At 37.5% G+C, this 15,377-nt stretch overlaps 1 protein-coding gene across 7 annotated transcripts in view; it reads right to left on the bottom strand.

Annotated features, from left to right (window-relative positions):
- The window catches only part of LOC144040240 (uncharacterized), a 61,770-nt gene that overhangs the window by 41,142 nt on the left and 5,251 nt on the right, over positions 1–15,377 (bottom strand). For 6 of the 7 annotated variants that reach the window (XM_077554261.1, XM_077554262.1, XM_077554265.1 and 3 more), the window contains exons 2-3: positions 6,973–7,161; positions 2,840–2,890 (exon numbers count right to left, since the gene is read on the bottom strand). In XM_077554261.1, coding sequence (XP_077410387.1) covers positions 2,840–2,890; positions 6,973–7,159 — 238 coding nt within the window. In that variant the 5' untranslated portion in view covers positions 7,160–7,161. The remainder of the gene's footprint in view (positions 1–2,839; positions 2,891–6,972; positions 7,162–15,377) is intronic. The other variant, XM_077554263.1, reaches the window with a different exon arrangement.

Genomic DNA, 15,377 nt, shown 5'->3' with positions numbered 1-15,377 from the left:
TGAAAACCCGACCGCAAAGTATTGGCACAAAAATCGATAAGTGTATTTCTCGTAGTAGTTTTTAGTCGCAAATTTACGCGATTTTTCTTGCAAATTTGCCACTTTATAAACTTGCAAATTTATAATTTTCTCTCTCTCTCTCAAATTTGTTACTTCATAAAGTGGCAAATTTGCGAGAGAAATTTTTTTTTTTTTTGCAAGTTTATAAAGTGGCCCAAAAAATTTTTCTTGGAATATTGCCCCGCCCTCTAAAAATATATATTTATACGTGGCCTTAGTCCGCCATCGTAAAGAGTGCTTTATTCACCATGAAACATTTTTTTCCCCAAAGTTTTAAGTGATGGAATTAGAAGTGTTAGTGGAAGAGACAAACAAGACTGCATGACTCCTTCTTGTTATTGTCAGTTTCAAAACTGCATTGCTCAATTGATGACGAAAATCTAAAAATGTTTCCGTGAGTGACTGCGCTTGTTTTTTTGCACAACTTTCAAGTTTGTGCCCATTTTTGCGCATACAAACCTTCACAATAGCAAATCAGGCCCTACTGTATATTTGCATGTGTCGTGCACTCTTGTGAACCTCAAACCTTTCCTCATTGCTGAATAAAGGAAGACATTGATAGGAAAGGATAGTGTTTGTGTAGCTGTTGCAGAGGGAAAGAGGCGCTTCGAAGCAGAAACAGTTGATGGGCAGTCAGTGTGGCGATGAAGGCGGGGTCTAGTCCTCTGAAGCGTTAGGGATTGCAGAGAGAGAGAGAGAGAGGAAAAAAGGGATTTGGGAAGCAAAGTAAAGAATTCGGAATGGCGGCAGTTGAAAGAATAATTGAAATGTTAAAAAAAAAGAGAAATAACATGGAAGCAGGGTGAATACAAAAAAATGATGTGAAAGTAGGGTAAGAAGGGAATAAAGGGGAAAAGGAAAGAAAGCAATTAGTCGGGTTTCACAAATTCAACAGTCAACAAATGCAAAGAATTAAAAAAAAATAATAAAAAAATCCAAGACATATACAAATATATTCCTGGACGTTTGATTACATTTGCAAAAATGTGAACTACTTTGGCTAATCGTCATTTATACAGGAGCTCATACTCCACACACTAACAACTCACATCCCTCGTGACTGATTCAGTGGACCAGATGCCTTTACTACCATTATATTTCTAAAAAAAAAAAAAAAAAAAAAAAAAAAAAAAGTTAATCCAAACTCAAATACAATACGTGGAATCGACTTGGCAAAATCTGCTTAATGACTTACAATTACGACTATGACATGCACATACATGGCTCGGTAACCATGGCGACACAAGCTTCCCATTTCCCCCTCATGCCATGCAAAGCAAGCGAGAGACGACAGGCGGGCTTAGCATGCACAACGCTGTCACCAACATTTATCCCCGCTAAAGGCACCCAGCAGCCTTATGCACCAAAACGCACAGAAGTAAAGAAGGCAGCAAGGAGGTCCTACCCCCCACCCCCCCCCAAAAAAAACCTTGATTTTTTTTTAATTATTTTGTTTAGGTTATTGTATCTCCATCTCCGAACAAGGCTCACGGTCTAAAGTGTAAGCTGTAATGTGAAAATGTGGTGTCTCTTATGAATTCAAATTTGTTGAATCATGCGTAAAGTGGACGCAAAAGTGAGCTGCAAGGCGCAAAAGGAGGTTTGTCACGAGTGTTCTGATTAGTCATGTGTTTGCCAAAAACAAGAATTTGAACCATTTAGACATTCCTTTCGCATCGCCTGCTGGAACATTTCAGGAGTTGTGATTTAGTATAAATTACTCTATTACCCAAAAAAAATAAAATAATATATATATATATATATATATATATATATATATATATATATATATATATATATATATATATATATATATATATATATATATATATATAAATAATTTTTTTTTTTACATTTTTACAATTTAACCAAAATGTCTCAAGAATTTACAACTATAATACAATGTGCTAACAAATTCACAATCAGTGTCCATTCCAACAAATATGACAACATAAATAGTTAAAATGGGCAAAAGGACGAAAAGGGAATAATATACATAAAAAGGGCATCAGAGGTGGCAAATCCAGGTCCAGAAAGTAAAAACCCTGTCACAGTTTGGCTTTAGCCCTTGGTGCTAGCTAGCTAGCTAGCTAGCTAGCTAGCAAGATGAAGGCGGCTAACACTGTACTGTACTAGTGCTCTTATTTTTGAAACCTCGGGCGCACTACTTGGCGGACAGACACAAACAGTAATCACGGGGCTTTCCCCATCATGTTTTGTTGCCCTTAAAAGAAACATTTGTTTCTAGTTGTGTATTCAATTATTGCTACTTTTGGTAATGCGGTAAATGATTGTGACTTGGTGACACCCTTAGTAGCAAAAGGTAGAAAGTCTGTAATGGCCTGTACAAGAAAGCAATATTATATTTCAATCTGTTTGTTTCCTTTTAATTTTAGTTATTAAGCTAGCAAGATGAAGGCGGCTAACACTGTACTGTACTAGTGCTCTTATTTTGAAACCTCGAGCGCACTACTTGGCGGACAGACACCAACTTTACAACAGTAATCACGGGGCTTTCCCATCATGTTTTGTTGCCCCTAAAAGAAACATTCGTTTCTAGTTATGTATTCAATTATTGCTACTTTTGGTAATGCGGTAAATGATTGTGACTTGGTGACACCCTTAGTAGCAAAAGGTAGAAAGTCTGTACAAATAAAATAACAGAATGTAAATCTGACATAAGGAAAACGATGGGAAATAATAATTGCCATTTGCAGATGAGAGAGTGACCGCGGCAGTTTAACTTTGGCGGCGGAGGGAATAGTGAGATCGCTCTTACCAGGCTTTTGCACGCCCTGAGCTTGCTGTTCTCCATTTTCCAATGCTGCGCCTGTGTGTGCACAAATACACAATACAGTACACGGAAGCACAGAAACAAGCAAACATTATTACTATCCATCGCACTGCCAGTGGCTGGACGATTTGAAAAAAGATACAAATAATCCCACCATAGTACAGATTTCAAAAATTTGAAATATGACTGACCCCGAAAGCACAAGTCTCATTAAACCGCACCTCATTACAGTACGCGTGCTATTAATACCACACGGAGCAGTCAAAGGCAGACAAGGAACATCACATTGGCTGGTACCTCGTGCCGGATGCAGGAATGTGAGACGCTGCCGGGTCACTGCGCTTCTGCACATCTTTCACGTACGTACAACTCTGAACCAGTTAAACATGCCGCGGGACAAAATACCACATTAAGTAGGGCATCAATGTAAACGAGAGGCAGGTGTCGCGAGATTCTGCGACTAACGTCAACACTGGTGAGTCGGTAGAGCAGATTACGAGGCAATAAAATGAAGAAAAATATATGGGACATATGGGGAGCTGACTTTTTGTCGTGTGTAAACAAATAGTTGGGTCTCTGGAGTGCTGGTTAAATAATCAAGTGTGTAATTACATACCCAAGTAAAGCTTTCGTGAGCATCTTAAAAACAAATAGTGAGCCAGCAGATTGAGTTGGATTGTATGGCTGGGTTAAAAAAAATAAAATAATAATCTATTATTATCTATATCAGTCCATTCATGTCTTTAAAAAAAATGTATAAAAGCTCAATTACTGGAAAAATATATATAGCACAAGGCAATGCTCTTGAATCATTTCGTTTGATACCATAATAGCTTCTTGACTGCTGAATGTCATTTATTTTGTGTTTATTATTATTACGTCTATTTTCTTTTCTTTTTTGATCAGCGGCAGATACCACAAGTTTCACTTCTTTCTGTCCCCTTTTATTTTTTTCTAAAGAATGAAATGTTTTTAGGGGAATTGAGAAAAATTTACTTAAAGTGAAAACAGAAGTTAGATTAATAGAAGCCTTAATCTTTTTTTTTTTTTGTATCTTGCAGTCTTCTTAAAATGTACTGTTCATAGGAAGTTACATTGCAACCGACCTGATTTATTGCACATTAAAACAATTCAGAATCGCTTTGATATTTAATTTTTTTTTAATAGAATAAAAATTTAATAATATATAAAAAGATATATGCAGTTTTCCCTCGTTTATCTCTGGAGTTATGTTCCAAAGAATACCCGCGAAAGGAAAAATCTGTGGAGCAGTCAGTTTGATTTTGTATATTTATTATGTATTTAAACACTTGCAATGTTCAAACCTTCAATGATAAAAAAAAAAAAAAAAGTGCAATACTTGGCTACTGTATTGGAAAATTGGGCAAAAAAAGTTGCGAAACAGCAATATATAATAATATATAAATAAATAATAAAAACACAATAATTTTTTATATATATATATATATATATATATATATATATATATATATATATATATATATATATATATATATATATATATATATATATATATATATATATATATATATATATATATAATAAAAACAATAATTTTATATATATATATATATAAATAAATAATAAAAACACATAATAATTATCTATATATACTGTATATATAAATAAATAATAACAAATAATAATTATATATATATACACACACAAAAAAATTGGTACTGCGTGAAATCCTTAACTGAATGAAAAACTGTGACTCGAACCGGACCATTGTGAATCGAAAATCTGAATCGGCCCCACCGGATTGTGAGGCAACAATACACCATGACGATACTATACACGAGTGTTAAAAGTGTATCCCATTTCACACCGTGTTGAGCATTTGAGGAAAATGGGCCATGCTCACACGGTCAACATATCTATGACACATATTGTGAAGTAAATTAAACCCATGCACGAACACACAGAAACACACAAGGGCTATTTGTCACCATGTATAAATAAATGCATGCGGCATTCATACATACAAGATGCTATGAGTGCTTATGAATAAACATGAACGTTTGTAGTGGTGCGTCCAAAAAAGAAAAGTGCTCTTTCAACATCCACGTTGCCTGCAGACAGAGGACGACAACAACAAGCAGACTCCCACCCTGCTGTTTGGCACTGCGCGTCAGCATGTCTGCGTTTGTCCAAATGTACAAAGCGTGCCAGAGCTGATCACTGGCAACGCCACCCACAGCCTGTCCCGTAGCGAGCTGTCACCGACCAGTGCGCCTGGACCCTCCCCTCCGCACATCGTCTGAGTGTCTGACCTCGGCGTCTGAGGAGCCACAACATCCCTGAGAGCTGAGTCATCGCCGGTTTAGCTGTCGCTTTGTTTATTCCATAACTTGTTATCGACATCTATTCAGATTTAATTGCAACTCATAATTAAAAAGGTAATACTATCTACGTGTGCACAATCTGCACCATTTTCAGTAACACTATTTGGAAAAAGACAAGTTGGATTGACCCACGTTTTTGGAAAAAAAAAAAAGATGGCCGACTAACTTTATATCAATTTCCAACACATGATAGTGAATTAAAATAGAATGAAATTAATACATTAATATTTTGTTAGGGGGATAACTAACACCACAGGAACCATTCAAATATAGCATATCAATGTATCCCTGGCTTGAACCACCCGACTAGAAAAGAGAAAGTAGCAACAAAAAGCCATGGCTACACCAATCAAAACATTCCCTATTAAATGCAAATTGTATCAAATGTCAATGTTTTTTATTTTTTTATTAGCATATTAAATTTCCAGGGTCAAAACTCAACACATGACCATCTGGATGGTAATTGCTCACAACTTTATCGTATCCAAATTTCCCCAGCAAGCTCATCTACTCAAAGCGGTGGTCGCTAGTGTGTTTATCTTTCGACGATCCGCGCCCAGTGGCTGAATGACATCCAAGCAGATGCAAAATGGCAGCCAGGGTCCAGCAGTGCCTGATACCATCCGTCATTTAAGGGCATCTGCGGTTCATACAGTATTACATAAAGCAAAAATAAATATCATGCTTAGGCATGCTCAGGGGTTTTAAAGGAAACAGATGAGGCTCACTTTTCAGGAAAATTGATTACCAGATGACATTAAAACTCATCTACGGTGCCCAATGTGGCATCCAAGACGCAGCTAACTAGCTAGCTAAACATTCACATGCAATTGTGCAGTCGAAGGAGTGAATGAAGATGAAAAATGGAACGCAAAATGGATAATATGGAACATGGCCCAAACCACTGTAATTGTAAGTTTCAAAGACTTACCTATGAATACTGACAAAAAATAAATAAAAATGCTAAATTAATAAACCAAAGCCTTGTTGAGTAGTGATGGCCAATTTTGATGAAAATTATGTTTGTTGTTTGTTTCCCTTTTTACAGTTGAGGTACTGTGTATGTAATGACACAAGTCTTTTTTTTTTTTTAAGGTTTATAATTAATTACCATAACATTCATGCTACTCCATTAGCCAGACTAGCTAGCCCATTAGCTAGCTAGACTATTGACTAGACTAGCTAGCCCACTAGCTTGACTATGGACTAGTAAACCCATTAGCTTAACTATGGACTAAACTACCATTAGTTAGACTGGCTAGTCCCTTAGCTAGCCTATGGACTGGACTACCACCAGATAGACTAGCTAGCCCATTTGCTCGACTATGGACTATATTACAATTAGCTAGAGTGGCTAGCCAATTAGCTAGACCACTGGTTCTCAACCTCCGCTCCTCGAATACCCCTATCCAGCCTGTTTTCTATGTCTCTCCCAGCTAACACAGCTGAGGATCGCTATCAGCCTTCATGCAGAGCTTGCTGATTAGCTGATAGTTTTAAACACCTGTGTTGGCTGTGGGAGATATTGAAAACAGGCTGGATAGGGGTACTTGAGAACCTCTGAGATAGACTAGTATGGACTAGACTACCATCAGTTAGACTAGCTAGCCCATTTGCTAGAGAATGGACTAGACTACCGTTAGCTAAACTATGGCAATTGGCACGTACAAATACATTCGTTCACTGTAAATGTACGCTTGGTCTCTCTAACAAATCAAATTTTCACCCTTCATGCAAGACAGGTTGACTCACCTGCACTGGCATCATCGTTGTCCAGCAGTGGGATGTAGTCCGTCTTGCCTACAGTCTCCCCGATTTGATCGTCGAAGGTCTCCGACTCCAACTGGGCCACAAAATCTCTCTCCACCCGGCTTTCTGGACCCTGCTGCGGAGCGCTGTCCACCAGAGCGTCGCTCAGACTCAAGTCTAACTCCGCCATGGCTGGAGATAGAAGAGACAAATATGTCCAATATGAATATTTGCAAACCCTTGTAAGGTAATTTTTTTTTACGACACATAAGTAAAATGAGCCAAAATTTGGCTCACTATTGGAAGTGACATATCTAAGTAAATTCTGAACTTGCGACCACTCAAAATGTTCAGTGGCGTCAGACCTATCCATACATATATAGTTTTTATGTATTTATTTGTTTTTCATGCCCTCTATGGACAATAAAAGCAATATTGTCCTCAGAGCACAAATAACTGTCTCATATATCAAAAATGATAATTAGCTCTCTAGCGCCATCTGGTTTATTATGGCTTTTATGACTCTAAAGTCCCCCCCCAAAAAAAATTCTATGTTTAGTTGATGCCCCAGTGAAGGGATAAATTGGGTAATCGCGGGAAATGCACTATAACACATCAGGTGTACAGTGCATCAAAAAACATGAAAAATTATGATTTATAATGGAAGTCAATGGGCCAAAATTTGGACATTATTACTCATGTGTACTATAAAAAAAGTCAGCCCACATATAATAATGACAATAATAAATTTAGAAAATTTGGACTGTGCCATTCTGAACTTTAACATGTTTTGGACAATTAGGTGCAATTTCAGCTCACTCAGTGATTTTTTTCATACGCTTTATATTTGATATTAATAAAAAGCAACAAGCCAAAAAATGGACACTTTCTGTGCAACAGGAGAGTGAGGATGTTTATGCGCTGACTTGATTTGTTTTCATGATAATCACTTGCTTGGGAGGATCATGTTTGGTAGAGATGGCAGAACTAATGGAGTCTTAGGGTGCGTCAATTCAAGTGGCATCATTTGAGATGCATCGATAATCAGTAATTGAATTGTAGCCCTGAGAGATTCCCAGCCATAATGTTTAGGAATGAGTTACACAGAAATGTGATCGATGGATGCAAATAAGAATTCTCATGTGCCAATCCCTGTAGGTGGCGCTAACATAAATTTTTCTGCCATGGACCTCACACTTCAATTAATCATTTCATTGATTGTTAAGACTTATATCCACTGTGTCTTCAGGTAATTAAGACTGAAAGTTTGATTCCGTCTCAAATATTGTCCAGCTCGATAGTTCGTATTTGCCGAGTCACTTTGTGTCAACTTCCGGGTAGAATGCCAGATTATCTACGGTGCCAGCTGGCCCGCCTTACTCTTCTGCTCAGCTCCTGTCCGTATTTATCTCGTCACCATCCTGCCCGTCCGTCTTCCTCACGTGCCTCTCCACATGTGATGACTCTCAGGTTAACCTCGTACAAGCTACCTTTGCTGAAACGCGACACTCATTGTCATTCAAAGCAGGGTGCGGGTCAAGTTGTTGCTCCGGGGGCAAAAGCGAGGGAGCACATCTGCTGCCAAAATCCAAAACCATCTTTGCAGCCCATGCGAGTGTGGCTTGAAACTGTCTGCACTGTAACGATGGTTAGGATATTCACGTTGTATCAGCCAAAACCCAAATATCTTCAATAAAAAATAAAAAAAGAGTCTTGTATTGTTTTTCACCCAAAAAAGTGTCATAACAAGATGGCTAAACCTTAAAAACAACACTGCAGCCCCATCTGCTGGATTACTCACATACTACATGTTTATTTTACCATTAGATGCTTTAAATTCCTTTTGGCCTTCAGTGGCTGAGCCAAACCCAGACAGACATAGCCGTGCCTTACTCAGAAAATATGAAACGTGACTAAAGGCTAAATAATAAAAACAAGGCTTGCAGTTATACGCCGAGATATTAAATGCATACGATTTGGGTGAGCAAATGAGACATGTTTGAATACCGGTGTATGAGCTAGCTACTCGACAGCCACCCCCCCCCCCCCTTACCCCGCACCCACTGCATCAGGGTGTGTCGCAGGAAGACCGCTCAAAACTGCCTCCACCACAAAGACCATACGAGTCAGAAACTGCCCTAGTTACCATTTTTAACATCATCTGAGTGTGTTAGGTTTTTTTTTTTTTGTACCTACGTATGTTTAGGGTAACTCTTTAATATTCGATCCAGTATAAATAGTTCCTTTATTTTTCGTGAATGTTTTTTTGTTTTTTTGGGGGGGTTACCACATCCTGCTCACAGCTTTTGGTGTGGCCACTCGGAAACAATCTGGATTCAGCAAAGGAAGGAAATGAATGAAAAAGGCACTTTCCATTGTGTTGTCTGCTACGAAAAAAAAAAAATGTGCGTGTGTGTGTTTGCGCATGCGTTTGTGGATTACTCATGTGCAGTTGTGTGTGTGGTTCGGCTCGTTTGAGTTCACGGGAGAGAGAGAGAGAGAGAGAGCGCGTTTACCGGCTGCCAAAAAAAGCAGAGGTGAAGGTTAAGCTGCTTTTTAATCTGCTTCCCGCCACATCACTATTGTATGTAAACAGAAATGCACCACAACAAGCACACAGAAATTAAAAGATAACGATTTTAATAACCTGACAGTTTGCCAATCAGATCGTCTCTCTGCCAACGCTTGTAAGTAAAGACACGATTAGCTTGTCTTACAGCAGACGTTAATGAACTTGATTGAAATAAAAAAAACATTTTATGATAGCTTTCTTTAGTAGGCCAATATAAATTTTAGATTAAATCTCCGATTTTTTTTCCCTATCTTGTAACGTTTTAGAGTGTAACAGACATGGCAGGAGCTTGTCATTAAGATTTCGCTTCGTCACGTTAGCCGCTAATGCTATTGCTAATGTTTTTTGCGATACTTCCCACGTGCTGGATTACAAGGAGGCACCGAAAACCGATGTATCCCTAGTGAGAGGTAAAGTAACAACAAAGGAATATTTATGACCCCCCTCTGGTAATCGTGTTGGATAATGGATAGTAGGGGTGTGGCCCAAAAAAATCGATTCTCATTTAGTACGATTCAGAATTGATTTTAAATGTCCCAAAATCGATTTTATTTAAATTATTTGATACTGTCTTGCCTTTGTCTGTGTCTGCCTTTAGAGCGCTGTTCATGTTGCACCCAGTTTGGCCACTGAGGGGCAGTGTGGTTCCACGCGGTCTAATACACTGTTAAGTTGTAGAAGAGAGTAGAAGGAAAAAGTCACGACCAAGTTATTCCAATAAAAGTTAGTTTTTTTTTCAGCGTGGAGTCATTCTTTTGAGTGATAAAAGTGCCGTGAGTAGCGCGCTAATTAGCATTAGCGAGTCAGACTCGAGTAGATCATTACAATTCCTTGCACATCTACTATAGATTGAAGCAAAAATCAGTGTCAATCAAATCATTTTGAACAAAAATAAATAAATAAATCTGTCTTAATTGAAACTCAATTCTGAGTCGAATCGCAGACCCAAGAATCGGAATCAAAATCGGGAGACATTCAAAGATTCCCACCCCTCATGGATAGTAATTTAAAATAAATTGGCTAGCAAAGAATGTCATTTTCGGAATATGCTTTATAGAAAGTATTGATTGGTTATATCACAACAAAAACAAAAGTTGACGAGAGTACACAACACAGCAGTCAACTATTGCGATCCCCACAGAAATAAATAAAAATTAATAGTGCAACCTGAAACTACATGCTTCAGTTTCAGTAACTGTTTCTTTAAGGAAGTGCTGCACAGTTGAGGCCCATGTCTGCAAAATAAATACAGGGCAGCCTGTTTTTAATATCCCAGCATTACTGCAGTTCGAACCTATAATTATGAGCGCTAGCGTAGCCACAGCGCTGCGGTAATAGGACGACGTCACTGCTACGTGGTTTATGATGTCAACGATGGTTAGACAAGAAGCGTCGAACTTGAAACTTATGGATTGGAATGCTATACTAAAGTGTGTTAGTATGAACTACTGTTAAAAAAAAATAAAAATAACATACTTGTTTGGCTCCCATTTTTTTCATGTGCAAAGGGCTCTCGCGTAAAAACAACATCAAGAACTTATTTTGTACATTTTTTCACCAAAATAAAACCCCTCAAAATGTTAATTTTAATGGAGGTACTATACTTGTCCTGCATACCATTAAAAATAACTAGTGGTGTTAAAAAAATAAAATCGATTCGGCAATATAATAATAATAATAATATTTTTTTTATGGAAATATTCAACAAAACATCTTACTTAGGGTTAGGATTTACACATTAAGCATGGAAGAATGTTACAACAATGGAACATTAAGCCTTAATATTTTATTTCAGTGCGGTTCAAATAGGAAACCAATTGCAACCCGTTTGTTAAATACTCACAGTTGTAAGCCGGAAGTTTCAAACAAATAAACACATTTTCATACAAATCTTACAGTGTACATGTACAAGTTTACTGATTAGTACTTTCCAAATTTGAGTAAGAAATTTGCAAAGATTAATTTGTAGATTTGTATCGGGATAATCGGAATCGAATCGCCAGGTACTAGACAATTCACATCCCTACAAATAACGCAAAACAAAAACAAAATGACGTCACTCATGTTAGGACCGACTAAGTGCAATTAAGAGATGTCTTCCATCTAGTGGTGAATGGTGATACAGCGTTCCCTCGCTATAATGCGGTTCACTTTTCGTGGATTTTTGAATCTTTTTTTTTTTAACAGTAATGCACCTATTTTATAAAAAATTATGAAGGTTTGAGCATTGAGAATGAGAAATGCGAGGGGTTTTAAAGCCTTAAAACATTTATAATAAATGTAAAAAATAAAGCTACATAAAACTACTTTGTGGCGTTCATGGATTGCAGGTATTTTTTGGAATCCAACAGAAAATGAGGGAACACTGTTTTACTACCTTTTTAGGGATGCACGAGAATGCTATTTTCCACCGATACCGAAGTAAGCCGATAATGGTTTGCAAAATTAACTTTGAATACAAATATACTTTTGTAGTCCTACCATAAGTACAAATACATTTAAACATTGTGTAACGCGCCATGAAGCAGAACTTTATTGATATCTCTGCTTCAAAGACAAGCAGAAACTCATTTTGAGTTTGCCAAAACTTTAAAAAAATGCAACGCAAAACTGCGATAATTAAAATCGGCCACCGGTATTATCGTGCATCCCTACTAAATCAAAAATTTGCATATTAGGTGTATTTTTTTTTTTAAAAAAACGTTTTTTTTTCCCCGCCCGTTCATTTGCTTGACTTTGTCAATGGAATCTCTGGACAGAAGGCGCCAACTTGCAGACCGAGGGGTCACTTTTTAGAGGCGGGCTTGTAAACACACGAGGTCAGAAGGAATCGAAAAACGTTTGATTGTGTTTCTCTTCATGCTTCCGTCCTTGTGTTCAGAAACAGCTGACGAAGGGCTTTTCCTTTCGCTCTCTCTTAACTCCCCCCCGCACACACTCTCAGAAGCACATCTTCGTACAAAAGCAACCCCGCCTGTGCTGGTTTTTAGTTCAACCTTTGAGGACATTATTTAAATGGAGGGAAATGAGTGCTGCTGTTACTTCTTGACTGAATCCTTGTGCTTCCGATGCCGAGAATTAGATAGGAATCCTGAGAATTGCGCTTTTCCCGGTCGCACATGCAGCCTGAACCTTGCTCACTTGGATCATGAATGCAGATGGGGGGGGGGGGGGGGGCGGGGAAAGAAAGAAGAGACGGTCATGTGATACCTTCTCGTGCCATGAAAATCACAACGTCATCCCATTAAGACCTACTCACTAAAAAAAAAAAAAAAAAAAAAGTGTCCATCCGTGTGTCCAGCTGCCATCACGCTAATTCCGGGTTCGATGCTATCAGTAACATTCCGTGTGGGCTCGTCAGCGTGGCTCACAATCGCAGCTTTGTCAACACGCATCCATGCACACAAATTGTATGGAAGGTACATTTTTGAATGAGGTGACTACGATTGTAGTACTTTAGCGCATATATCTGTAGATTTTTTTTGTTGTTGTTTGCAAACATGCCCGCATCGAACAGTACGTGAAATCAGATCAAGCTTGTCAACCTTGAAACTCATGTCAATTCTGGTTGATGATATAGCGTTGCGTTAAATAAATGTGTGGCCAAATCAGCATCCAAAGCAACTTTTTTTTTTTTTTTTTTTTTTTTTAACTCATTCACTGCCATTGACGGCTATAGCCGTCAAATTCATTTATACTATATTTCTATTAGTTTAACAATTTTCTGAGTATGAAAACCTCGATTATTTTTTTTTTTGAAATACAGATATAAAATGTGTGATTAAACGTGAGTTAACTATTGAAGTCATGCGATTAATTACAATTAATTTTAACCGTAATTTTTTTCTTAAAAAAAAAAAAAACGTTTTTTTTTTTTGGGGGGGAGGGGGGAAGGGGACGGACTCTCACGGGCCGGATTAAATCCCTTTGCGGGCCGTATGTTGGACATCCTTGATATAGCGCCTCCGTGATGCAACTGCAGTGGCTCAGGCTGGAGGTGGCCGCCTCTGAATTTTGTACGCAGGAAAAACCCTGAATAAATGTCTCACTATGCATCATCGACTAACAATTCCACACTTTTATACAACGTTTCCTACTTTTCGATAATACTACAAAATAATTGGATTCATAAGACAACATGCACAACCAAGCTGACACTGGCAACAAGTGATGAAACTTACAACGAAAAGAGCATCAACGAAGCAGACAAAGGCCGCCGCGCCCGTAGGCCTCTGGCTTGTTATCCAACGCTGGGCGTGGCGCCGTTCCCCCGAGGACGGAAGACAGACTTGTGTTGTAATTAGTCTCAGAAGACATCATATCATATGCAGGTGTGCAATTTCTACTGTCCCTGTTCAGGCATTGCGCTAAACCTGTTTTTTGTCTTTTTTTTTTTTTAAATGATTATTTAAAATAAAAATTGCTGGATGATTTTTTATTTTTTTTTTACAATATTTATGGATTTTAGGTCATTGTTACTTTACCCCACCCCTCCCCACGTCCCCACATGTGGATTTTTTTTTTTCTCCCAGCAAGTGAAATAGAACACGCACACAGAACACACACACCTTTGGAAGCTTGTTATATAATCGAGGATAAAGTGTGTGTGATGTTAAAGCTTCTGAAAAGCACAGAATCCAAAATTAATGACTTAATCTCTTGAGGACAACGACATCGAAGGTTCAATAAAAAGTCAAACAGGGACTTGTGGTAAATGCAATTAGTCGGGTTGTGGATAAGTTTCATGTGGAATAATTCAACTCGTATGACCAAGGTCATTTTAAACTGATTCTATTTGGCAAATATTTTCCAAGCATTTTTGAACTGTTATACCAAAAATGTGGGCCTGATCAGGTGACATTCATTTTCACCGAGACACCATTTTTCTCTTCCAGATGCAAATCCAATCAATTAGGATGATTTGACACGGACCAAAATAGTTGAATGACATGCACGGGGAGAACACTTGGTGGGATAAATACAGTACGTGACTTCAATGTGGTGATTCCGACCATAAGGCAGCATCAAGAAATTATGATCATAATTATTTAAGGTGAATCCTAGAAATAGAAGTGCAGAACGTTTTACAAAGTTAAAAAATAAAAGTACAAGAATACACCACTAACATACATAATTGAACAACATGCCTATTCTAAATGTACATTAAGCATACATAATTCAATATCCTATATTATGCAGATTAATAATGCAAAGTGTGTCCATCTTTGAGAGATTGAATTCAAAACGTGACGAAACTGCACAACTAGTGTAATATGTTTGAAAAAGTTACAAGATAGCTTAGAGCAACCAATTAGCACCACACTACACACGACACAGCATTCAGATTAATATTGTTTAATCTGAATTAAAAATCAAAAATCCACCTATTTTTATTAGAGATAGACCGATTAGTAGTCAAGGACGCCGATAACCGATATTTGGAGCCGATATTCATTTTCACTATAAGGGAAAATATTGACATTGAAATTTGAAAAAATACAAACTCCAGCTCTTTATTTTTTGGGAATTTTCATTTCAATAACTTTTAGGGTTCGTAAAAAAATTTGGAAAAAAAAAAAAATCTTAGACATCTTTGTTTTAAAAATCTAACAAAAAGTTCCGGGATCTCATCTCTTCCGGGTAAGCATGTTTTCAAAAATTAAATAAAAACTTAAACAATTGTTTTCTACAGTAAATAAAATATTACAAAATATCTGAAGGATTAAATTTTTTACTTCTCTTAGTTTTAGTTTCAAACATAAACAGAAGATGTAGAGAGTTCACAGGGTCAGCAGCATCTCTGAAAATTAAAAAAATAAAAATAAAAAGTTAACAC

Source organism: Vanacampus margaritifer, chromosome 20 (genome assembly GCF_051991255.1).
Source record: "Vanacampus margaritifer isolate UIUO_Vmar chromosome 20, RoL_Vmar_1.0, whole genome shotgun sequence".
Lineage (NCBI taxonomy): Eukaryota > Metazoa > Chordata > Actinopteri > Syngnathiformes > Syngnathidae > Vanacampus > Vanacampus margaritifer.
This window is presented reverse-complemented; position numbering and strand designations above follow the sequence as displayed.